Source organism: Podarcis pityusensis, assembly GCF_964106645.2.
Source record: "Podarcis pityusensis genome assembly, chromosome: 9".
Taxonomy (NCBI): Eukaryota; Metazoa; Chordata; class Lepidosauria; order Squamata; family Lacertidae; genus Podarcis; species Podarcis pityusensis.
Genome location: NC_138034.1, coordinates 64,506,485 through 64,532,923, shown reverse-complemented (window position 1 = coordinate 64,532,923; position 26,439 = coordinate 64,506,485). Strand labels below are relative to the sequence as shown.

General features: G+C 44.6%; 1 protein-coding gene across 1 annotated transcript; it reads right to left on the bottom strand.

Moving 5' to 3' along the window:
- Window positions 1–6,607: 6,607 nt before the first annotated feature.
- LOC308485427 (placenta-specific gene 8 protein-like) lies at window positions 6,608–23,749 on the bottom strand. The gene is made up of 5 exons (XM_081021310.1): window positions 23,632–23,749; window positions 17,278–17,419; window positions 14,651–14,775; window positions 13,991–14,099; window positions 6,608–7,509 (listed from the first exon to the last, which is right to left on the bottom strand). The coding sequence occupies exons 2-4, from the start codon at window positions 17,387–17,389 to the stop codon at window positions 13,995–13,997; spliced, it is 342 nt and encodes a 113-aa protein (XP_080877436.1). The 5' UTR covers window positions 17,390–17,419; window positions 23,632–23,749; the 3' UTR covers window positions 6,608–7,509; window positions 13,991–13,994.
- Between the last annotated feature and the right edge of the window lie 2,690 nt (window positions 23,750–26,439).

The window sequence follows — 26,439 nt, the reverse complement described above, 5'->3', positions numbered from 1 at the left end:
GCAGTTCGAAAGCACGTCAAAGTGCAAGTAGATAAATAGGTACCGCTCCGGTGGGAAGGTAAACGGCGTTTCCGTGCGCTGCTCTGGTTTGCCAGAAGCGGCTTAGTCATGCTGGCCACAAGACCCAGAAGCTGTACACCGGCTCCCTCGGCCAATAAAGCGAGATGAGCACCGCAACCCCAGAGTCAGCCATGACTGGACCTAATGGTCAGGGGTCCCTTTACCTTTACCTTTATTTAGACTGGACTGTCCATACCTCATTCTGCTTTGTAAGTTGTTCTGCAGCGCTTTCCCAATGGTGTTGCATGATTGCTGTCTGGAGGGAAACTATAACTGGGGGGCAGGGACAAACCAGAACTTGCCAGTTGCTTATTACAACTTATTACAACAAAAGCTTGAGTGCTAAGGACAGGAACTATCGCCCGATGGGGAGAGAAACCCTAGCAGTTGTGAAGCCCCAAAGCCCCATCCACTGTTTTCCATTGGGGAGGAAGTTGTGGCAAGACCAGTCCATCCCTCCCTCCCTGTGGTGGTTAGTCTGGTTTTGAAAAACCCTGAGAGGCAAAGAGCAGCAGTGAGCAGAGGCATGTGAGCAGAGTCACGATAGAAATTTATAAGATTATGCATAGAGAAAGAGGATGAAGTTTTCCTTTCTCTCTCAAAATGTTTAAAAGTACTTCCCCCCAAAAACCCAGAGTCCTTTCTGTTGGGAATAATTCAGAGTGAAATTCCCAGGTGTCAAGAAAGGTCATTCATGTATGCTACTATTGCAGCCCGTGTTTTCCAAAATGGAAAACGAGCAAGGTCCCAACTAAGGAAAAATGGCAACTTAAGCTGGCGGGATATGTGCAGCTTGCAGACCTAACATACAGAATAAGAGAGCAAGAAGAACATACGTTTAGAGAAGATCGGGAAATGTCTATTGAATATGTGGGAGGAAATTGTGCATGCTTGGCAGCATTAAGATGAATTCAACAGTGTAAATATGTTTTGATGGATGAAACAATGGAATAGTGAATGGTATAGTTCATGTAAAATATGCAGGGATCTAAGATATGCAAAATGAACCATGCAAAGAGAAGAAGGGACATCACTGATATTTTAAGGATGTTTAAATGAGTATTTTAAATTGTAAAACAGAAAATTTAATTATATATATATATATATATGTATATATATATATATATATATATATATATATATATATAAAAAATTCGTGGAGATATTCATGGAGAAGAGGGCTACTGATGGCTACAGTGGTACCTCAGGTAACAGACGCTTCAGGTTACAGACTCTGCTAACCCAGAAATAGTGCCTTGGGTTAAGAAATTTGCTTCAGGATGAGAACAGAAATCACATGGCGGCGGTGCAGCAGCAGTGGGAGGCCCCATTAGCTAAAGTGGTGCTTCAGGTTAAGAACAGTTTCAGGTTAAGAACAGAACTCTGGAATGAATTAAGTTCTTAACCTGAAGTACCACTGTACTAGCCATGATGTCTATGCTGTGGAGGCAGTAATGCTTTTATATACCAGCTGCTGGAAACGACAAGAGGAAAGAGTGTTCTTGTGGTCAGATCCTGCTGTGGCATCTGCTTGGTCTTTGTGAGAACAGGATGCTGGACTAGATAGGCCAATGGCCTGATCCAGTAGGCTCTTCTTGTTCTTATCGCCTTGAGTCACTGGGAAACAAATTCACAAACCCTAGACAGTTGGGGAAACTCTCCTCTCTCAGCATCACTATGAAAGCTCTCTCACTTCAGAGAGAGAGAGAGAGAGAGAGAGAGAGAGAGAGAGAGAGAGAGAGAGAGAGAGGAGGTGTGAAGTTGAAGCATGATTTGCAGCAGATGACTAAAACCATCCAGGAATGCTCTCAAGCCTGGAGTCAACTAGTTGTGTAAGAAAAGCTTAAAAAGGGAAGTGATGGTGGCAGCGTCCTGTCACAAGCCTGAAACTGCTGGACTTTCAGGCCTTGCAAAAGTTCACGTGGGGGGGGGGGAGTGTGGTTAAGCCGAGGCGAAATGTTGACACCAGCTGCAGAACCATGTGGTTCTTGCATATCAGAGAATGTCCCCCGGAGGCTAAAGGAGTCCCCAATGCAACACTATAGTGTTGAAACACCAGTGAAGTCTGTGATCGGGGATCTAGCATGAAACAAAGGCAGGCAACCAATACATCTTGGTCACTATGGATTCATCTAGTGGCCAGAGATTTACTCTACAAAAAAACAGGGGGCGGGATAAGGCTATCAGTTGCTACTGTCTATGGTGTTCTGCCTCCTCCTCTGTGGCTCTGAATACCAGGTCCTTGAAACTGCAAGTCGAGAGAGGTCTGTTGTGCTCAGTTCCTGATTGTGGGTTTCTATCCCATGTACCCTGATATATTCATTTTTATGTACACTTTGGTCGGAAAATGGCACTGCAATATTCAGGAAAGTGTTGATGTCAAGGGATGACCGTGTTTTGGTTTTCAGGTTGTTTTGGGAAATATGAATGACAACCGAGTTTTAAACGTGAACCGGATTGTAATTCTCTCCCATCCGTTATGGTAGCTCAGTAGCAGAGCATCAGGTTTGCATGCAAAAGGCCCAGGATTCAGTCCCAAGTATCTCCAGGTGGTCCAGATGGACCAAAAAGAAGGCTGATCGCCGAAGAATTTATGCTTTTGAATTATGGTGCTGGAGGAGACTCTTGAGAGTCCCATGGACTGCAAGAAGATCAAACCTATCCATTCTGAAGGAAATCAGCCCTGAGTGCTCACTGGAAGGACAGATCCTGAAGCTGAGGCTCCAAGACTTTGGCCACCTCACGAGAAGAGAAGACTCCCTGGGAAAGACCCTGATGTTGGGAAAGATGGAGGGCACAAGGAGAAGGGGACGGCAGAGGACGAGATGGTTGGATAGTGTTCTCGAAGCTAGCAGCATGACTAAACTGCGGGAGGCAGTGGAAGACAGGCGTGCCTGGCATGCTCTGGTCCATGGGGTCACGAAGAGTTGGACACGCCTAAATGACTAAGCAACAACAACATCTCCAGGTGGGTCTGGAAAGGCTGCTTGTTTGAAAATAACCCTCACTTCCTCAGCTGGAGATGGAAGTTTGGTTTACAAGACCAGTTTCCTTGAGGATAAAGTTTTGAAGACTTCTGATGCTATTGCAGTATTGGTTTCTTCCCAGCAAGGACAGTGAAGCTGCGGCTCTGGACTCCAGTTCCCACTGGCCAACAGTCACAGATGATGGGAGCTGTAGTCTAACAACATTTGGAGAGCCACAGGTTATCCATTCCTGCTGGACAGCTCAGTTGGTTAGAGCATGGCGCTGATAACACCAAGGTCGCAGGTTGGATCCCCATATTGGACAGCCATCTATTCCTGTATTACAGGAGTTTCATAGAATCATAGAATCATAGAGTTGGAAGAGACTACAAGGGCCATCGAGTCCAACCCCCTGCCAAGCAGGAAACACCGTCAGAGCACTCCTGACATATGGTTGTCAAGCCTCTGCTTAAAGACCTCCAAAGAAGGAGACTCCACCACACTCCTTGGCAGCAAATTCCACTGTCGAACAGCTCTTACTGTCAGGAAGTTCTTCCTAATGTTTAGGTGGAATCTTCTTTCTTGTAGTTTGGATCCATTGCTCCGTGTCCGCTTCTCTGGAGCAGCAGAAAACAACCTTTCTCCCTCCTCTATGTGACATCCTTTTATATATTTGAACATGGCTATCATATCACCCCTTAACCTCCTCTTCTCCAGGCTAAACATGCCCAGCTCCCTTAGCCGTTCCTCATAAGGCATCATTTCCAGGCCTTTGACCATTTTGGTTGCCCTCCTCTGGACACGTTCCAGTTTGTCAGTGTCCTTCTTGAACTGTGGTGCCCAGAACTGGACACAGTACTCCAGGTGAGGTCTGACCAGAGCAGAATACAGTGGCACTATTACTTCCCTTGATCTAGATGCTATACTCCTATTGATGCAGCCCAGAATTGCATTGGCTTTTTTAGCTGCCGCGTCACACTGTTGGCTCATGTCAAGTTTGTGGTCAACCAAGACTCCTAGATCCTTTTCACATGTACTGCTCTCAAGCCAGGTGTCACCCATCTTGTATTTGTGCCTCTCATTTTTTTTGCCCAAGTGCAATACTTTACATTTCTCCCTGTTAAAATTCATCTTGTTTGTTTTGGCCCAGTTCTCTAATCTGTCAAGGTCTTTTTGAAGTGTGATCCTGTTCTCTGGGGTGTTAGCCACCCCTCCCAGTTTGGTGTCATCTGCAAATTTGATCAGGATGCCCTTGAGTCCATCATCCAAGTCGTTAATAAAGATGTTGAATAAGACCGGGCCCAAGACAGAACCCTGTGGCACCCCACTAGTCACTCTTCTCCAGGATGAAGAGGAACCATTGATGAGCACCCTTTGGGTTCGGTCAGTCAGCCAGTTACAAATCCACTGAGTGGTAGCATAGTCAAGACCGCATTTTACCAGCTTCTTTACAAGAATATCATGGGGCACCTTGTCAAATGCCTTGTTGAAATCAAGGTAGGCTACATCCACTGTGTTCCCTTCATCTACCAGGCTTGTAATTCTGTCAAAAAACGAGATCAGGTTAGTCTGACATGACTTATTTTTCAGAAATCCATGCTGACTATTGGTGATCACAGCATTCCTTTCTAGGTGCTCACAGACTGTTTGCTTAATGATCTGCTCCAGAATCTTCCCTGGTATTGATGTCAGACTGACTGGGCGGTAATTATTTGGGTCCTCTCTTTTCCCCTTTTTGAAAATAGGGACAACATTTGCCTCCTCCAGTCTGCTGGGACTTCGCCTGTTCTCCAGGAATTCTCAAAGATGACTGCCAGTGGTTCTGAGATCACATCTGCCAGTTCTTTTAATACTCTTGGATGCAGTTCATCTGGCCCTGGAGACTTGAATACATCTAAACTAGCCAAGTATTCTTGTACTATCTCCTTAGTTATTCTGGGCTGTGTTTCCTTTGTTGAATCATTTGCTCCAAATTCTTCAGGTCGGGCATTGTTTTCTTTATCGGAGAAGACTGAGGCAAAGAAGGCATTGAGGAGTTCAGCCCTTTCTGTGTCCCCTGTTTGCATTTCACCATCTTCTCCTCTGAGTGACCCCACTGTTTCTTTGTTCTTCCTTTTGCTACGAACATACCCATAAAAGCCTTTTTTGTTGCTTTTAACCTCTCTAGCAAGCCTGAATTCATTCTGTGCTTTAGCTTTTCTGACTTTGTGTCTACACGTGCTGGCTATTTGTTTGAATTCCTCTTTGGTGGTTTCCCCCCTTTTCCATTTTTTGTACACATCCTTTTTTAATCTTAACTCAGTTAAAAGTTCTTTAGATAGCCACCCTGGCTTCTTTAGGCACCTTCCATGTTTCCATCTCATTGGTATTGCCTGGCGTTGTGCTTTTACTATATCCCTCTTAACAAACTCCCAGCCATCATGAACTCCCTTTCCTTTTAGTATTACTGTCCATGGGATCTCACCCAGCACTTCCCTAAGTTTTATGAAGTCGGCTTTCTTAAAGTCAAGAAATTGAGTCCTAGTATGCTTGGCTGCTCCTTTCCGCTGTGTAGTAAACTTCAGAAGAGCATGATCACTCGCGCCTAATGATCCTTCCACTTCTACCCCACTAACCAGGTCATCAACATTGGTTAGGACCAGATCTAAAATGGCTGTTCCTCTTGTTGCTTCTCCCACTTTCTGGACAATGAAGTTGTCTGCAAGGCCAGTGAGGAATCTGTTTGACCTTATGCTCTTGGCTGAGTTTGACATCCAACAAATATCCGGGTAATTGAAGTCCCCCATTACTACTATCTCCCTTCCTTTTGCATGCTTGGTCATCTGTTCCAGGAAGGCATCATCTATGTCCTCCGTTTGGCTTGGGGATCTATAGTAAACTCCCACAATGAGGTCACTGTTATTCTTCTATCCCTTAATTTTGACCCAAATGCTCTCACTTTGGCTTTGAGGTTCTAAATCTTTGAACTAGATGATCCTAATACAGATACAGTGGTACCTTGGTTCTCAAACACCTTGGTACTCAAACAACTTGGAACCCAAACATTGCGAACCAAGAAGTAAGTGTTCTGGTTTGTGAACTTTTTCCAGAAGTCAAACGTGCTCCGTTTTGAGTGTTACGCTTCCGTTTTGAGTGTTATGCTTCCGTTTTGAGTGTTATGTTGAGGTCTGTCTGTTTTTGCTATTCATTTTGCATTTTTGTTTTTGCGGCTCTTTTTGTTTTGTTTTTGTGACTGTATGGAACCCAGTTCAGCTACTGATTGATGGATTGATTGTGTGACTGCAGTACATTGTTTATTGCTTTCATTTTATGGATCAATGGTCTCGTTAGATAGTCAAATTCATGTTCAATTGCTGTTTTAGGGGTTGTCTTTAAATCTGAAACAGATGAATCCATTTTGCATTACTTTCTGTGGGAAAGCGTGCCCTGGTTTTGGAACTCTTTGGTTTTGAAACAGACTTCTGGAATGGATTAAGTTTAAGAACCAATGTGCCACTGTCTTGAATGGTGTGTGTGTGTGTGTGTTTTACCAGGGTCAGGTATAGAAGAGTGAAGTTTCACCAGCGACATCACAAGGAGAGTTTATGTTGTATTTGAAATATTTGTTTATTTAAAAGCATAAACACTGAACACGGGGGAGCAGGAAAACTCTGAGACGGATAGTGGTAGTCTATTAAACAGCAGCAGTTCAACCCCAGAAATAAACTCATGTCCTTGGATCCTGCCAAGGCTCCTTTCACAGCCAGCTGAAAAGATGCAAACCTCTCGACTTTTTCACTGGCTAGTAGATATATTCATGTTTTCTCTCACTCTCTGTAGCTGCTGCCCAGCCAAATGGCATTTATTCAACCACCACAACGGCATCAAAAGCCGTTAATGTTAATTTATAGAGGCATTTGTCCACAAATAATAAACAAAAAAACTTAGAGAAAAGTATACATATATACTAAAATTATTACAATTATTACAGATATGAAATTATGTCTAGTAACGTGCATCACCTAGATTGGTGACCATAAGTAAAAGGTATTTTTTAATCAACAAAAATGATAATTTATAGTAAGCGGGGAGGGATAAAATATGTACTTCACGCATGCTGGTCTGGCTTCTTTTATGGAAAATTGAGTGGCTTACAAAGCTTACAAGTGTGCTTACTCGGGTGCATAGCAAATGGAATGCAGTCAGTATGTGGTTGCCTCTGATGGCTCTGGAAGTTGGCATTTTGCAACTTCTCTTAAACAAATTATGCCTTTACTTAAAATAATCCAGCAGTCCCCAAATTCTGGCAATTGGCCCAGAAGCCTTCAAACCTCCCCACCCCCCTAAAAACGAATAATAAGTGTCTCAGCTGTATTTTTTCTGGTTAGATGACTACCAAGTTTTGAACACTGTACTGTAGCAGAGCGGAAATCTCAACACCAGGTTTTGAAATACATCAAGTTCAGGGACACACGAATATCCAGGTTAGTGAACGCAGGAACACCTAAAATAGGGCAAAAGAGATAAGAGTTATTTATAATGCTTCCGGGTAGGTAACCAGTCAAATGGCGCAACATTAAGCACTTAAGCAATTGGACTGAAGCAAGGCTGAGAGGCTGGAAGCAGCAACATAGGCCAGCACTACAATTCTATGATGCTATGATGCTATCCCAGATCAAGGGAAGTAACAGTCCTCTTCTATTCTGCCTTGGTCAGACGACACCTGGAACACTGTGTCCAATTCTGGGCACCACAATTTAAGAAGGCTATTGACAAGCTGGAACATGTGCAGAGGAGCAGCAAGGATATTATTGGTACAAAAATGGAAGCAAGAAGAATTACCGACAAAAGAAGAATGGCAAATGAAATTAATGGACTATGCAGAATTAGATAAATTAACAGGGAGGATTCGAAACCTGCGGGATCAGAGATTCTTAGAGAACTGGAGTAAATATTTGAAAAGCAATTGTGATAAACAGATTGTGCTAGTAGGACTGCAAGAAGTTCTGTAAGCAGGATTTTGTGAAATATTGCAAGGAAGACTTTGAAAAGAATTATTAGTTAAGGACAATTACCGGTAAAAGTAATAGAGAAATCAAGTAAAGCAGAACAAGTGATAAAGAACGGAAAATCTTCAGAGGTTGTTGATGGAAGTCTAAAATTGTATAAGAAGTTATGTTAAATGATTGTTGGAACATATATGTGTGTGTGTGTGTGTGTGAGAGAGAGAGAGAGAGAGAGAGAGAGAGAGAGAGAGAGAGAACATATATATGAGAACATGTGCAGAGGAGGGCAACCAAGATGATCAAGGGTTTGGAAACAAAGCCTTATGATAAACGATTTAAGGAGCTAGGTATGTTTAGCCTAGAAAAGAGGAGACTGAGAGGAGATATGATAGCCATCTTCAAATATCTCAAGGGCTATCACATGGAAGATGGAGCAAGCTTGGTTTCTCCTGCTCTGGAGGGCAGGAATTGAACCAACAGATTCAAGCTACAAGAAAGGAGATTCCAACTAAACATCAGGAAGAACTTTATGACAGTAAGAGCTGTTTGACAGTGAGAGATGATGGACTCTCCTTTGTTGGTGGTCTTTAAGCAGAGGTTTGATGGCCATTATTATTATTATTATTATTATTATTATTATTATTATTACCCCGCCCATCTGGCTGGGTCCCCCCAGCCACTCTGGGTGGCTTCCAACAAAACAGTAAAATACAATAACCTATTAAACATTAAAAGCTTCCCTAAACAGGGCTGCCTTTAGATGTCTTCTAAAAGTTTGGTAGTTATTTTTCTCTTTGACATCTGGTGGGAGGGCGTTCCACAGGGCGGACGCCACTACCGAGAAGGCCCTCTGCCTGGTTCCCTGTAACTTGGCTTCTTGCAGCGAGGGAACCGCCAGAAGGCCCTTGGAGCTGGACCTCAGTGTCCGGGTAGAACGATGGAGGTGGAGACGCTCCTTCACATATACTGGACCAAGGCCGTCCAGTTTCCTAGTGGGAATTTTTGGGCAAGGGGAAACCGTTTCCACCTCTGTATGACCAGCTCCACCTGCCAAAATTTCCCTTTGGGGCACAGCTATGAAACATACAGGAGTCCTGCTGTCTGCTGAAGCATGCTTATTTCATCTTGTTTGTTAGTTATTTTTCTCTTTGACATCTGGTGGGAGGGCATTCCACAGGGCGGGTGCCACTACCAAGAAGGCCCTCTGCCTGGTTCCCTGTAACTTGGCTTCTTGCAGTGAGGGAGCTGCCAGAAGGCCCTCGGCGCTGGACCTCAGTGTCCGGGCAGAACAATGGAGGTGGAGACGCTCCTTCAGGTATACTGGACCGAGGCCATCTGCCACGGATGCTTTAGTTGAGATTTGGTGTTGAACTAAACGACCCATGGACTCCCTTCCAGCTCTACAGTTCTATGATTCAAATGCTGGATGGAAGCTCTGCTTTCATGACAACCTGTAGTAGCTGTTGAAACTGTTGGCTCAGCACTGTGGTCCTTCATTAAGGGACCAGAAGAAGTCAGACCACCAGTAAATCCCGCTTGGTATTGTCTACACTGATGGGCAAAGGCTCTTCAGGATTTCAGGCAGGAGACATTCCCAGCCCTACCTTGAGATGTTGGGTGCTGAACCTGGGACCTTTTGCATGCAAAGCATCTGCTGTAGCCCTGAGCTCGAGCTCTTGGGTAACATGGGAAGTGGCCCTTAGCATCAGGGGTTCCCAGCTGTAAATTGGGACTTGAACGAAGGGTTGTGACTCTGACGCTTTGGACCATGCTTCCCTATGGCTGCCCCAGGACCTACGTGCGCCTCCTCTGTGGAGGAGCTGGGCATTGCACAATTGCACATACAGAGGCAGGAAGCTGTGGCATGCAAGGTTCTGCCAGGTAGCTATCAGGCCAGTCCTTGACTGAAAGCTACCTCTCATCTTCAGGGCCACACCTGACCACCCTGTTGCCTGTAGCCTAGTGGGAGGGCATCTGCCCTGCATGCAGAAGGCCGCTGGTTCCCTGGTGTCTCCAGGTAGGGCTAGGGATGCTATCCAACTGGAACCTCAGAGAGCCACTGTCAGTTCTCAGGTAGATAGACCAAAGGTCTAACTTTGTCTAAGGTAGCTTCTGGCGTTTGGGGACCACAACTCCCATGTGGAGGGCCCTTGGGCTTGATGTTCCTCACCACTTTCTGCTCGTAAGTGTCCCACTGAGTTCAGTGGGGAGACTTATTCCCAGGTGAACAGGTACAGGGTTACAGCCCAAGGCAGTAATATGCCTTAACTGTTTGACACCTCAGCGCCCTTGACCTTAATGTATTGCGTGCTTGATAATATCTAGTAAATGTTTATTGAAAAAAGCAGAAGCGTTTGAAAAGTTCGCTGAGGAGAGAGGTGCGGCCTCACAAGCAGGGCGAAAATCCGCCGCCAGAAAGCTATAAAACTGAGGGGAGTGGAACCTACGTCAGTCTCATGAACCTGCTGAAGGGGAAAAGGTGGCTAAATGGAGTCCTGTCTCCCAGGCCTTCAGGACTCTCAGGACCTGCTCCCCATGTCCCCTCCACTCGCTGGCCTTGCTCCAGGCTCTCTTTAATGTTTTGGCCCACCTGCGATGTGTCCTTGAACCCTGATACTGATCTTGCTTGCAAGCATGGAGGATAAGAGAAGGGTGTGTGAGTTCTGGGTAGAAACTAGCCTGCTGGGCAAAGATCAAATGTACATTAAGGTTACATAACGATAACGGGAATAAGCATAAATTGCACATGGGGTTTGAGAAGCGTGGGCTAACGATGGTGTCAGAGTCATTTTACATAATCTCGCGTTCAATACTGTTTGCTCCAGCAAAGGTTTCGGGCTGCTGGTAATTTCTGCTGAAATCCTGTACAACAAATATTTGGGAGGGGCGGGTTGTCCCATTTTTATTGTGCTGAATAAAGCTAATTGGGATAGATAGTTCAGTCAGTAGAGCATGAGACTCTTCCAAGCTCCACATTGGGCCAAAGATTCCTGCATTGCAGGGGGTTGGACTAGATGACCATCGTGGTCCCTTCCAGCTCTACAATTCCATGATTCTACGACCAAGCCGGTATCTGGCAATGGATCACAAGGCGATGTCATGAGTTACATAGCAGGGGACTTTTGCTTTGCAGAATTTCAAGGTGTCTGGGACCGTGCTGAGGAGGGCTGCACTGAGAAGGAATGGTGGGAGCCTCCCCTTCCCCCTGATCCAGATCCTGAATCTTCCCAGGAGCAGGAGGACAGTATAGATTTGGAACAGTGGTTTGCAGAGGGGCATAGTTCGGAAGGCAGAAGCTGGGAAATACTGGATGGGGAACAGCTAGCAGAAGAAACACTGGAAGAGAGAGAGAGAGAGTTAACAGATTCACAGTCTCTGGATAGTATCCACCCACTTCCCCAAAGTCCTGGAGAGCTCAGAAAGTGTCAGAACAGAAAGCACAGAGGTTCCAAGCTCAGATTACAAGATTTAGGAGTGATGTAAATTAATAGGGACGGAGTAGGGAGTGAGCTTAATTGGGAGCCCCGCCATTCTGGTTAGATGCTTTCTTTTGTCCTTTGCTGCGTATATTAAAGAAATGAACTCATAAGTCATCAAATCCGTCTTTTCATATAGCTGTTCCAGTAGGGCATTTGTTTTAGAGAAAGCACACAACAGAGCTTCTGAATACATTGTCCTGCAAGGTCAGAAGTCTATTCCCACGATTGTAATCTGTAACAGCTGCAAGCTCCCCGGAGTTGGTTACAGTTTCACAGTCTCCCTCTAGGGGGAAAACTTCTATTTGTTCTTTCTTTTAAAGACAAGTCTAACAACAAAGTTTCCTTTTTCAGATATTTTGTCAATATTTGTTCCTTTAAAAAGCGAAGGGGAACAATGGAATCAATGTTTCTCTTCTTATAGCTATCTGTCAAAAACGTTTGTCTCTGGTCAATGAGCTTCAAAAAACGTCAGTCCTGACACCCCGCTCCAGGATCAGGACGGTGGAAAGTTACTTTACTTTACACTCACTTGTGCAGGTTTAAACAGTCCGAAAAAATCCCCCCTCTTCCCCTGCTTCCGAAGGGGGTTCAACAATTTTAAATGGTGAAAGTTTATCTTTTGCAAGCGATTTTTCTGAGCTCTAGTTTGCCATGTCTTTGCTTTAATCTATCTACAAAGAAACGGAAGGCTGACTTCCTGTTTAGACCTTCCCGTTTCAGTGCCAAATTGAGGTAAACTTTTAAGTCCAATTTTCCTTTCTGCTCACAAGTCCTTATTTAAAGTCCAATTGTCCGAGTTTAAGTACTCACGGGTGATTATTTTAGAAGCCAAATTGTCCCAGGAAAAAGGCAGCGCTCTCCGGCAACGGCTGTGCGGCTTCGCTCCACGGAAGAAGCAGTTGACTCTCAGCACCGCACCACTTCCCCCTCTTCGCTCCGGAGCCCGTTAGTGGGTTCTTTTGCGGGTTGGGGGGGGCGCTAAAGGTGCCCGCCGAGTCCCATGGTCACAGGCTTCATCCGCCTGTGATTTTTGAAAGGGTCCCCGCTTCGCCGTAGCGGAAAAGACCCGTTTCGCGTGGAGCTAGTCCCTCCAGATCAGAGGGAGTCCGCCATTGCCGATGGCACCACCCCGGAAGTCCTCAGAAATTTTGAACAGGCAGTGGGAAATTATATGGAGCCCACCCAGGAATTAATTCAGGAGTGTGCCCTGACGGAACAGATGAGGGAAGAGGATGTTGCTGAATCTTGGGCGCCAGAGACGAAGGGAGCTGTGGCCCAGCAGGAACATGAGCTTTTGGATTTGACAAATGAACTTGGAAAAAGCCAGATTTGGAAAGATAAAGTTTGGTTTGGTTTGGAAATGGGGGGTTGGATAGACCCCCCTATGCAGGGATGTTTGGACTTTTCAAGTCTGGCAATGGGCCGTGAGATCTTTGGGATTGTGGGGGCTCTTAATTTTGGAGGGTTTTTGAAACATGTTCTTAAATACCACATGGAGTTTCGTGTGGACTATGGAAAAGGGGATGATTTGTCGAGAAGGGTTAAAAACATTGTTAAGCTGGAGTTCCCACGAGTGAAAGGAGCAGGAGACAAAGGAAAATACAGTTATAAATATGAAGAAGAGCCGCAGAAGGGACATGGAAGAGACTTAAGGGCCTCGGATACAAGGTTACCAGGTTAATGCGCTAGATCGATGGGATAATAAGGACTGACAAAACCCGGGACCAGGAGGAAGGGACGCTGGATGAAGACTGGATTGTTTTTATTTCTTTTTTTTATTACTAGGATTGTTTTATAAAATTGATGAATGTTAGAAAAATGTTGGAATGAAATTACTTGGCTTTAGCAAAAATGTTTAAAGAATTATGTAAGAATATTATGGTTATGAGAAGTTGGTAAAAATAAGATTTAAGTTTTAAGTTTTAAGGTTCCTTATAGTAAGATAAGATTAAAATAGATTAAGGTAATGTAATGACAGAATATTATGAAATATGGAAAGGATTTGCTGCGACAATTAACAACTAGGATACAAAAAAAGGGAGGAGGAGGAGGTCAAAGAAAGAAGGTAATGACAGTTGAGGATTTGAGAATGATGGATTTGTTTTTGATTGTTTGTGGTGTATTTTTGTTTTTTGAATTTGTATTGTTTGATGTGGTTTGTTTTTTCTTTATTTTTTCTTTCTCTTTTTATGCTTTGTTCTCTTTTGTAATTCTAAAAAACTTTCAATAAATATTATTTAAAAAAAAAGAAGAAATGAACTCATAAGAATTCTCTTTTGTTTGATCTGCTCATTTATGGCCACGGAGGAGAAAGCCAATTCCCCAAAGCCTGACACAAGGCAGATATTTTGGGATACTGGGATCGGTCCCTCCTTACCTCTTCCCCGCTCCCCCAGTCATATTCTAAGGACAACAGAGAATGCACTGAAGAACAATGTTTTTTTACCACGCCTTCCATCCCGCACCCCTGCTCCTAGGCTGTAAACCGAGAATCACAAACCTTTCTAGAATATCCCCAGCTGCTTCCTCCTGTTGATATCTCTCTTGAGCTGGCAAAGATTGCAGGGAGCACAGAAAGTGGTGGTGAGGCAGTCGCAACAGATGGATCCCTGCAGAGAGTAAAAAAAAAGCAAAATTTCATAGCAGAAGACTGAATTGTATTTTGATTAGGGATGGATGGAACATTCTGTTTCCAGTCTCTGCTGGTTTTCTTTATTTTATTTATTTAAGATGTTATATGCACAACACTTAATTGGGGAGTGTTTGTTGAGCAACTTAGAAACGCGAAACACAAATATTATCCAGTAATTTAAAAGGTTAGGTCCAGTCGCGAACGACTCTAGGGTTGCGGCACTCATCTTGCTTTACTGGTCGAGGGAGCCGGCGTACAGCTTCCGGGTCATGTGGCCAGCATGACTAAGCCGCTTCTGGCAAACCAGAGAAGCGCATGGAAACGCCGTTTACCTTCCCGCCGGAGTGGCACCTATTTATCTACTTGCACTTTGACGTGCTTTTGAACTGCTAGGTGGGCAGGAGCAGGGACCGAACAATGGGAGTTCACCCCGTCACGGGGATTTGAACTGCCGACCTTCTGATCGGCAAGCCCTAGGCTCTGTGGTTTAGACCACAGCACCACCTGCGTCCCTATCCAGTAATTTACCGGTATCCTAAACTGAGTCCGGTAGCGAGTCCTCATGGCGACGCTCGGTCCACAGCAACAGCATTCTTCCATGTCCTTGGCAACTTTGCATCCTAGGCAGAAGAAGCAGAATGTTCCACACAGACCTAGAGGGGGGGCGGGAATCAAACACAAAGGTTAGCATTTTCGCACCCTCCAGTATACACGCAGCCAATGGAATTTCACTGCTTGGTCTCAGAAGCATTTAGAGGCACGGTGTCTTGAGATGAAGAAACACTTTCAAAGAGAGGACCACTTCTCAGGGTTAGAGCATCTATCTTGCATACAAAAGGCCTAAGGTCCAATCCTCAGTATCTCCAGGGCGAGACTGGGAGTGCCCAGTGTCTGAAACCTTGGAAAGTCACTGCCCATCACTGAAGACAAAAATGACTCAGGATAGGCAGTTCCATTACTCCCAAATTACTCTCTGGCACCAATTGCTCTTGGGTCAACAATTCCTTGCGTCTTGGACTTCTTTCTGCAGTTACTACATGCAACTGGAAATTATCAGTCATCATGATGGGTTGGCCAAACTTGTCTGTGAGTTTGCGAAGTCTCGCCGAAGGGTGTGTGCAATTCAACTCATAAGCACATACAGAGCCAAGGGCCAAGGGCAGCAGAGGCTTAGATAAAAGGTAAAGACACACACATTCTGTTTTGTAAAAGTTCACTAAGCAAAAATTCATTTATCCAAACATGAGGAATTCATATCCAAGCCTTGCCATACACACCACAGATCCAGATACCCAAACAGAGCATTTTTACTTCCTCATTTGCATTTTGCTGGTTGGCTGAGGAATGGAGGGAGGGGGAGCAATTGGATAAATCAGAGCATTTCCCCCTATGTTTTCCTGGATTTTTTTGGGGGGGGCGGTCTTTGGGAGTAAAAATTCCATGGTCGGGACACATTAGAAATTTTCCAATCGGAATCACTGGAAATCATTGGCTTGTTATGTGAATGCTTGACCCTGTGAATGATTTTCATGGATCGTATGATGTCTGGATAACAAGACCTATATTTTTATTATGTAGAATAATAATTAATCTTCCTGGGAGGGAAGGTCAGACCATATAGGCCACACCAGGGTCACCCTGTACAGCGCTTCGTTTCTCCCCATATAAGTGAGTGGCTGCCCTTCTCTCCTACGGGGACAAGAAAAGGGGTCCACTTGGGGCCATTTATGGGGCGTGGTGCCATCTGATCTTATAATATGCTAGGGAGGGAGTCTGTCAGCTGGACCTGGGCATCTTAAGACCTGCACTGCCAGAGCAGCCTTCAGTCACTGCGGGCTATTGATTTGATCTTGGTTGTTCTGCAACACCATATTAATGGCCAGAGAAGCAGTGGTGTAACAAGGTCAGGTGGTACCCGGTCCAGAAAATTTATTGTCACCCCCCCCACACACACACTGAAATTTTGCCTGCAAAAAATTCACAGTTGGGTGGGGAGCCAGAGTTGTTGAGCTATTCTAGCAGAGATTGCGCGCCTTGTGGCGAGGAATCTGCCTGCCGCCCTACAGGGGAGCCATTTTGGCAGCGGTAAGCCAAAGCATGCCAAGGCGTCTCTCACAGACGTTGAGTGCCACACAGCATTTTGTCACACACACACACCCCGGAGGTGACACCTGGGGAAGACCGCACCCACTGCACCCACCTTGCTCCGCCCCTGCAGAGAAGGGGACTGCAGCTCCTCACCTCAGGTGGACCAAGTTATCTAAGAACCCAATGGGGGAGCTGGCTGGCCTTGTACAAGTCTTGCTCCAGGGTTGGTTTCTCAGTCCACACAACTTGTCAGAGGAAGTAGCTATTCTAGAGACTGCTGTGCCTCTCCTCCCCTTCCTGAGACCTCCCTTTAAGCTGCCATGTGTCCCACTTTACAGAATACAGTCCTCTATTTGAAGGACTGCCAATCCAGATCCAATTTAAGGGCAAAGAACCATGAGAAGAGATATCCTGGAAGGGGCCCAATAATTGACAGCACCCCAAGCTGAGAGCACCTGGACTGCAAATGGAGCAGATACGGTCTCTGCCCAGTATACCTAAAGGAGCGTCTCCACCCCCATCGTCCAGCCCGGACACTGAGGTCCAGCTCCGAGGGCCTTCTGGCAGTTCTCTTACTGCGAGAAGCGAGGTTACAGGGAACCAGGCAGAGGGCCTTCTCAGTAGTGGCGCCCACCCTGTGGAACACCCTCCCATCAGATGTCAATGAGATAAACAACTGTCTGACTTTAACAAGACATCTGAAGGCAGCCCTATATAGGGAACCTTTTAATGTTTGATGTTTCATTGTGTTTTTGTATATTCTGTTGAGAGCCGGCCAGAGTGGCTGGGGAAAATCAGCCAGATGGGCGGGGTATAAATTATTATTATTATTATTATTATTATTATTATTATTATTATTAAACACAAGTGGCAGATTCTACACTTCTTCCCCTGCATGGAAAGCCCACCTTGCTATTTGAGAATGGTCACACTAGTGTGTGATGGAACACTGAAAGACTGGCTTTTATAGAGAGAGGTTGGCTGTTGTTTTATAGTACAGCTAAAGCGTGGCTGATATTCAAAGTCCCCCAAGGCCATAAAACCCCAAATCTTTGAACTTCACTCACAAACACGACAGTCGCTGCCGCAGTCACAGAGGTCCGTCTGCCACTCAAAACTCCGCGTGGATGTGTGGCATTGTGGCTGGGTGGTGACAACAGGACGATAAGTCATTTCCATTTTCACAAAGTCTGGTTAGATGTTGCTGTCTAGTGGGAGGGAAAAAAATACATTGGTTTTAAGACTTTTAAAAGTGCAACTAGTCTCCGCATCATGCTCTTCAGCAAAACCTGCTGAGTAAATCATGAGATTAAGAGAAAGGAACATTTTCTAGATTAGTAAGTAGTTTAGGAGCAGAAAGCAGACATTAAGGGTGATTTCACAGTACAGTGAGGGAGGGAAGTGTCTGGCTTTCCAGTTGCTGTTGAACTCCCATCAGAGGTCAAAGAAATAAATAAACACCTACCGGACGTTTAGAAGACATCCCTGTTTAGGGAAGTTTTTAATGACTGATGTTTTAATGTATTTTTAAACTTTTGTTGGAAACTGCCCAGAGTGTCTGGGGAAACCCAGCCAGATAGGTGGAGTATAAATAATAAATTATTATTATTAAAATTATGATTAACTAGAACTCCAGTTTGCTTAAGAATTAGGACCAAATGAAATCCTGCTTCACTCTGATGATGATGAGATGGTCTTAATTTGGTATAAGGCAGTTTCCTATGTTCCTAAATCGGGAAGAATGCTCAGTAAACAGGTTGTCTGGATTGAAAGCAGCCTCAGTGCATAATCATGAAAAAAAATTCATGACAAAAATTATTAATATCATTAATAATATTTAGTAAAAATATTTAGCATTTTTAGTACTAAAATAATATTTAGTAAAAAAACTAAAAAGCAAATTGCCAATATTGTCATTAGGGCTGGGCGATGTATTGATACATCGTCCAAAATCGGTTTGAAGTCCACATCATGGTAACAGTTTTGTAATATTCAACATGGTGACATATCGCGAAATATCACAATGTGTGTGTGTCGTATGTAAAAAGATAAAATTGTGATGTGGGGAAAACTGTGAAGCCAACTCGTCACTTTTCTCACGATTCCTCCTGCCCCTGTTGCTCTGTACAGTGGTGCCTCAGGTTACAGACGCTTCAGGTTACAGACGCTTCAAGTTACAGACTCCGCTAACCCAGAAATAGTGCCTTGGGTTAAGAAATTTGCTTCAGGATGAGAACAGAAATCGCTCAGCGGTGGCAGCAGGAGGCCCCATTAGCTGAATTGGTGCTTCAGGTTAAGAACAGTTTCAGGTTAAGAACGGACCTCCGGAATGAATTAAGTACTTAACCCGAGATACCACTGTACTGTAGTTGCATCCTTATTCTCAGACATTGTGATATATTGGTCAGAGCCATAGCTAGGTGATCTCATGCCCCTGGCAGAACCACCCTGATTGCGCCCCCTAGCCACGGACAAATTAGCTCTTCTTTCTGCCTCTCCTCCAACTCAACCTCCCCCCTCCCCATACCCATTCAATTCCTCACACACTTCACCTTGCAATGAATTCTGATTGGAGGACACTAAGATGGGGAAGGTTGACCTAGATGACGCGATATAGGCGTCTCCCCACTTACGTGCGGGTGACGTTCCAGGCCCCTGCCTGCATGTGAAATCCCATAAAGTGGGAAGCACCCCACTTTAATAGGGAGAAGGGCATGGGAAGAGGAGCTCCACAGACCGCTACTGATTATTTTTATCTGCAGTTGAAGATGTAGAAAGAGCACAAGGTGTGCTCTAGGGTACACGTGTAGTTCATGGACTCTTGCCTCGCACAGAGCGTGATGGCAAAGCCAAGTAAGCCTGGCTTATTTCCTGACATGAGCAGATCGTGTGCCCGGGGTGGAATGTGCTTCTGCATCGTCCTCTGCAACATGCAAGGTTTGCACAACACCAGACAGAGCAGAACGGGAAGTATTCCCCAGAGGCAGAATGTCTGGAAATCACCGAGGAATCAAGGCTGAGACTGCATACACACTGAACCTTTAAGGCACATTCAAACCGTCAAAGAATTCTGAGCACCACAGTTTACCTCCTAAAGGTAAAGGGACCCCTGACCATTAGGTCCAGTCGTGGCCGACTCGGGGGTTGTGGCGCTCATCTTGTTTTATTGACCGAGGGAGCCAGCGTACAGCTTCCAGGTTATGTGGCCAGAATGACTAAGCCGCTTCTGGCGAACCAGAGCAGCGCACGGAAACGGCGTTTACCTTCCCGCTGGAGCGGTACCTATTTATCTACTTGCACTTTGACGTGCTTTCGAACTGCCAGGTTGGCAGGAGCAGGGACTGAGCAACAGGAGCTCACCCCGTCACGGGGATTCGAACCGCCGACCTTCTGATCGGCAAGCCCTTGGCTCTGTGGTTTAACCCACAGCGCCACCTGCGTCCCTCCTCCTTTTTACCTCCTGCAGAACTGTAATTCCCAGCAACCCTTAACAAACAGTGCCTAGTATTCTTTGAGGGGGGTAATGTGCCCAGGATGCGTCGTGAAGATTTAGTGTGTACCCAGCTTGAGAGGGAGTGGGCATGTCCACTCCAGGTAAGCATCCCTTGAGCCTAGACCCACAGAGTTGTCTCCAGCTATCTGTGACCCATCAGTGAGACCCAGTGCCGGATTTAGGTATAAGCTAAACAAGCTATAGCTTAGGGCCCCACTCTCTTGGGGGTACCCAAAAAACTTAAAAGGAAAAAAAACCCTGGATGTACATTTCCAAAATAGAAGATAAAAAAACAAAATAAAAGCTACACACAGCAAGAGTGTTTTGTGTTGTGTAGGCTCCTATGGTGTAAGTAATGGGCCCCGCCTGCTAGCCTGCTCCCTAAAATATCACTGGTTTGCTCATTTCTATATATATAGGGTGCCTACATTCTGCTATTTATAATTATTAGTTGTTTGCATCGTATATTTACACCTATCATTATTTCATGTTATAGCAAGTTTCTAGATACCAGATTATGGGTCTTTGTAAACTGTGTTTCTAAAGGAACTTTTGTTATTGCCAAATGCCAATGTGTTTGCATTATTATGTTTGTTATAAATAAAAAATCATCTTAAGTTAGAGCTTAATAATTATTTCACTATGAATGTACTTCTTCTTAATTGTATTTCACTATTACTATACTTCTTCTTAATTGTATTTCAGTTCAACAATTATTTTGATAAAATACAAATTTTGTTACGTGCAAATGGCTTTAGATACCTATAACAGTGGTACCTCTGGTTACATACTTAATTCGTTCCGGAGGTCCGTTCTTAACCTGAAACTGTTCTTAACCTGAAGCACCACTTCAGCTAATGGGGCCTCCTGCTGCTGCCGCGCGATTTCTCTTCTCATCCTGAAGCAAAGTTCTTAACCCGAGGTACTATTTCTGGGTTAGCGGAGTCTGCAACCTGAAGCGTATGTAACCTGAAGCGTAAGTAACCTGAGGTACCACTGTAGTCATGTCCATTCATTTCTATGGGTAGGACAAACATTGGGTGCAACCAGCCAAAGCCATTTTACTCCTTAAGGCAAGGCAGGGTCTAGCATTTACTGACTGCAGGGACTACGGAGACACCAGGCACATTTTGAAAGGCTTTGCTCAGTCTGGCAGCTGCTAGCAATGGCACCTTGAAACACATTCATTTTGGCAGCCTGGTCGTCCTTGGGATGGCAGCAAGGCGAGGGGATACATAATCTGCTGCCCGTCCTAGTCTGCCTCCTGAGACAGATAGCTTCATTTTGGCTCATGATAGGCTTAGTCCTAGTCATGTTTCAAGTGGGAATGGTTACTTCCTTTTCCCCTGAGCTATTTCTTCTGAAACAGCCAGTTTTCAGTTCCTTCTACCCAGCATGGTTGGCACTCGCCAGGGCCATGGGAAATGGAAAACCCTGCTGCTGAAATGTCACAGAAACCACAAATCTGATTTGATAACCAAATCGTTCAGTGACCCGAAACCTTTCCGATCTGCAGATTTTGTGTGAGAATCAAGTGTCCCTGGCCATGCAAAGCGGGGCAGCTAACCGTCTCCAAACGTTTGGGTTGGTAGTGGTGCTGCCAAACTGAAAGTGAAGTTGAACATAAATTGCATTTTGATTTGTAGTCTCAGCAGGTTGCTTTTGATGAAGCTGACCGCAAGAAATCAAGCCAGGTTCTCTGTCTTCTCACATCCACATCATCCGTTTAAAGCCATTTTATACCAATCTAGGAGCCAGGGCTTCCCCCAAGGAATCCCGGGAATTTGTTAAGGGTGCCTCAAAGTGCCATTCAAATAATGTTACATTTGTAGTTGCCCTAAACAACAGACAAATGCTGCCGTTTAGCACAACCCCAAAGTCTTCTGCCTTCCTCAAGCTACCTCTTGCTGCCTAATGGTAGGACCAGTTCTGGCGATCTCTCTAATGGATATTGCCTGGACATTTGAAGAGCTTCAACCCACAATCATGAAGGCTAAATGTCTACTTTTGTTTCCACAGCTTCAGTGATAGTTGCTCACCCGCTTCCCCAACAAAGAGATTTCTGTATCCTCCCCCCCTGCAGGATCCACCCTATTCTCCCGACTGTAAAAAATTAAAACTAACTTTAATATTGACTTTTTATAGTGTTGCAATCTGCCCTGGGACCTTACGGCGAAGGGTGGGTAAGAAATCCGTTTAATGATAAAAACGATAAGAATTAAAATGGTCATTCTTATTTTCCAACTAGCTGATAATAAAAACTAGAAGCCTTGTATCTAGCATTGTTCAGTTATTCTAAGAAACAGTGCAGTTTTAAAAGTCCCATTCCGCCATCTTGCTTTAAAATGGAATCCCACTGCAATCAAACACAGATGAAAACCTGCTCCCTGATCTCAGAACCATCATCCAAGATTTGGTTATGATATCTTCAGAGGTGTCCAAATGCAGAGCAGACAAAAAAACTTTTCAAAATAGGTATATACCAACTGTCCAGTGCCTTGTGGACAGCTGCCTCCTGGCACCATCAGATCTGAAACAAATAATATTTTAAGCCACCACCCAGGTAGCCGATGGAAATCAATTTCATGGGATACAGTTATCCTCAATAGCATATAGGGTACAATCCGTCAATGAATAAAATTTTTAAGTCCCACTAATTTGAACAGAAGAGAGTTAAGCAGACACTTGACTCCTGCTAAAATTGTTGGCAATTGAAGATTGTCGCCTGTGTTTTTCTTCTTGTTTCAAAGGACTGGTCAAATCCATGTCAAAACAATCAGCATGCAAGGCCTAGCACAGCCTACATTTTAGATGCCAGGAAACTCATGATGATTCACAGATAATGCAATGCAGAGTTCATTAGAGCTTTGATTTATTGTTCCAATTTCCTTTGAAAGCTCCTGACGTGGCTCTCTTTGGAACATGAGGTGCATGCTTTGAAGGCAAGGCTTTATTTGTGCCTGGGTTCAATCCAAGCACCTGTTGTCCATGCCAAGACACAACTCCAAAGCATGGGGAGTTGTTTAAGCAGTACATTTAAATCGGGTGGAACTGTACTGCAAGAAGAAGGTAGGTTTCCACAGATGGAATGAGAAGCCACTCAACACTATGTCAAATTGTGGCATCATTCAGCATTAAGTACTCAGGCCACAAAGGTGAGAGAAAACAAATATAAAAAGCTCTGAGGTGTTCTGGAGACTTCTTTAGCAATGGTATGTTTGTGTATATACTCTTTCTCTCTGTGTGTGTGCATTTAAGACCCATTCATTAATGGGGCACATTGCTGGAATTTTACGCACACTTAATTGAAACACCATGGGCCTTATTTCTGAATAAACTTTTTCTTATTTGTAAACCGCCCTAGAATATTTTGATACAAGGTGGTACACAGTGAAAGCTGGTCCATTTACGCACTCAGGTCTACTCTTGGGCTCTCCCAACTTCCCTAACTTCAACTGTACCAGCCCCAATAGCCACCAGTAAGAAAGATAGATACAATAGTACCTTGGTTTGAAACCATTTTGGATTACAACTACATCAAACCCTGAAGTGTGTGTCCCCTTTTTTGGATTACAACCCATTTTTTTTGGATTACAACCCTTTTTTTGGGGGAGGCCCCATTGGTGAAAGTGCACCTGTTTTGGTTTACAACCGGACCTCCGGAATGGATTATGGTTGTAAACCAAGGTATCACTGTAGATAGATAGATAGGTAGGTAGGTAGGTAGATAGATGATATAGTAGATAGGCAGGCAAAGGACTCACTTCCTAGTCATGAAAAACAGCTTGTGCCCATTATTTTCCCCTCACACGATTTCTTTGCTGATATGAAAATTAAGCATTGGATTAAATTCCAGACTTTAGGCAAATCAGTTGGGAGCTTTCAGAAATCCCAAATTAATCAGGGGAAAAAGAAACTGTACACATACCCTTTGCTGAATTATCCTGGGTGGAGCGTTTTCTTTCCTTAGATGAAATTTAACCAACACGTTTATTCCGCGTAGGGTGTTCACACCACAGCAAGGGAACACTGACACTCTCTGAGATTGTCGCTCGCTATTTATATTCAGGAAAATTAATTGTGGGTTACAATATTTGATCTGAACCTGATAGGGTGTAAAGACAGTCACTCGTTCTGCATGACAAATTAGTAAATTAGACGCCGGGGTTGCTGCTCTTGCACAAGTTGAGCTTTGCAAAGGCTTGGTCTTTCCATAGTCACTACTGGATTACACACCGCTGGACTTAATGTGCTTCTATATATAGAGATGTAAAACCGGCATGCCTGCTATTGCGAGAAGTCCACTTTGAAATGAGCTAATATGATTAATTGAAAATTAAAACGAGTTAGAATGACTAATTTGTTTTAATATATTTTCCCCAGCTGGGGTAAGGAGGCACATAGGAAAAGAATCTCATGCCAATTTTGGTAAAACAGAGAACTTGGGGAACTTGTGGCTCTCCCCAAGTTGCTGAATTACAACTCCCATCAGCAGCAACCAACATGGCCAGTGGGCAGAGATGGTGGGAACTGTAGTACATCAACATCTGGAGGGTCAAGTGTTTTCCATACCTGCCCCCCAAAATATGAAAAGTGTGTGTGTGTGTGTGTGTGTGAGAGAGAGAGAGAGAGAGAGAGAGAGAGATCAAATGCAGGGGTGTGTTCCTGCGAGAAGCGTGGTTACAGGGAACCAGGCATAGGGCCTTCTTGGTAGTGGGGCCCTCCCTGTGGAACACCCTCTCTTCTGATGTCAAGGAAATAAACAACATTCTGACTTTTAGAAGACATCTGAAGGCAGCCCTGTTTAGGGACATTTTTAAAAACTGATGTTTTAGTATGTTGTGATATATGCTGTGAGCCACCCCAAAGTGGCTGGGGAAACCCAGCCAGGTGGGCGGGGAATAATAATAATAATAATTTGGAAAGCTAGGCAAGGTCTGGTATGGTATCAAATTGGATAGGGGATTGCATATTGAGATTCCTGCGTTGCAGAGGGTTGGACTACTTGACTCCTGGGGTCCTTTCCAACTCTTTGGTTCCAACTAAATTGTGTCAGTGGATTGAATGTGGCGATAGCGGTGATATTTAGCATTCAGGCTGTGTTGGGGTATATGGGGTATTAGAGGACGGGTAGTTCGTTCTCTGCCTTGTGGCGATACTCGTCCATGAGAAAGGCTTTGGGAGTAAACCCCAAGGAAAAAATCTGTACCCGCTGCCTTGCAGGACATCTTTGGAAGAAGAAAAGGCGAGGGGGTAAACTCTACACAAATCTGGAGTGGAGTCCCTAAGACGGTTGGTTGGATGGTAGGTCCATATATATACAGTCATACCTCATGTTATGTCCGCTTCATGTTACGTTATTTCAGGTTACGTCCTGCGGCGACCCGGAAGTATCGGAAAGGGTTACCTCTGGGTTTCGCTGCTCGCGGATACGCAGAAGCGCAAAATGACGTCATGCACATGCGCAGAAGCGGCGAATCGCAACCTGCTCATGTGCAGATGCGCCGCTGCAGGTTGTGTACTTTTCATGTTGCAAACGGCCCTCTGGAACGGATCCCATTTGCAACCAGAGGTACCACTGTATTGGCCCATTATGACCTTTTCCCCCCCAACAGTGACACAGACCATTCATAATGCAAGAATGTTGAGCAGGGCAGTGGGGTGGGGTAAGTGAAGACAAGCTACCACAATTACAGTGGTACCTTGGTTTAAGAACAGCTTAGTTTATGAACAACTTGGATTAAGAATGCTGCAAACCTGGAAGTAGGTGTTTTGGTTTGTGAACTTTGCCTTGGAAGCAGACCATGTTTCGCTTCCTGCTGAGTGTGTTCCATTTGTAAATTGAGTCCCCCACTGCTATGGAAAAGCACACCTTGGTTTAATAACGCTTTGGTTTAAGAACAGACTTCCGAAACAGATTAAGTTCGTAAACCAAGGTACCACTGTAACTATAACATTGTTCATTGCTCCTGCTCAGGCTGCACAGAAAAAGCATTTTGGTTCCTGACATCTATTCTGATCGTGCAGATAAAATATAACAGAGAGAATTCTACAGGATGTGGCATTAGTGTGCGAAAACAGTCAAGAGCCAAGCATCCTCAGGCATGCACCTCCAGAGGGTGGATATGTCAGCTGCCATCCTGGCACCCAAGAATCTTTGCTTGGTTGCAAGTGGCCGATAGCTTAAAAACATTCCTGTATTGTTTAAAGACTCCTTTCTGCTGCAGAGAAAACAAGACCCATTTCAAAATATTTATGAAAACATCTTATATGTGTGTGTGTGGGGGGGGAGAATTAGGGTTAAGGTTCCCTTCTGGCAACAGGAAAAAGGAACCTTTGGTTCCAGCTCATTCTTCCTATGAAGAGTGCTTTGTTTAAAAGCTGACGTCATGACGCTATATTCACTATTGCTTGGGTGTGGGGTGAATGGCGTGAGCCCAATGGGTAAAGTATTGAGAAAGGCAGTGAAACTGGATTACTTGACAGTATCGCCCACTTACAACACGTGCCTGAGGAGGTGCCATGTTGGGCTGGGCCAGCAAACCTTGGGTCACATGAAAGAAATGCAAATGGGCAGAACCCCCAGACATAAATCAAACTGACAAAGGAGACCTTTTGAGTATTTCAGAGCTGTAACGATTTGGTTGACACAAGAGATGAAATATCACAAGAGTATTGCATGGTTTTTGAGAGAGCTCTCCTAGCCGCATCACAACAGGAAGCCGTTCAAAGCTTG

Coding starts and splice junctions, on each gene's coding strand:
- LOC308485427 (XM_081021310.1), bottom strand. CDS start 17,389: ATGGAAATGACTTATCGTCCTGTTGTCACCACCCAGCCACAATGCCAC. Junction 14,776..17,277: donor CGGCAGCGACTGTCGTGTTT/GTGAGTGAAGTT, acceptor CCCCCCCTCTAG/GTCTGTGTGGAACATTCTGC. Junction 14,100..14,650: donor GGACTCAGTTTAGGATACCG/GTAAATTACTGG, acceptor TACTCTCTGCAG/GGATCCATCTGTTGCGACTG.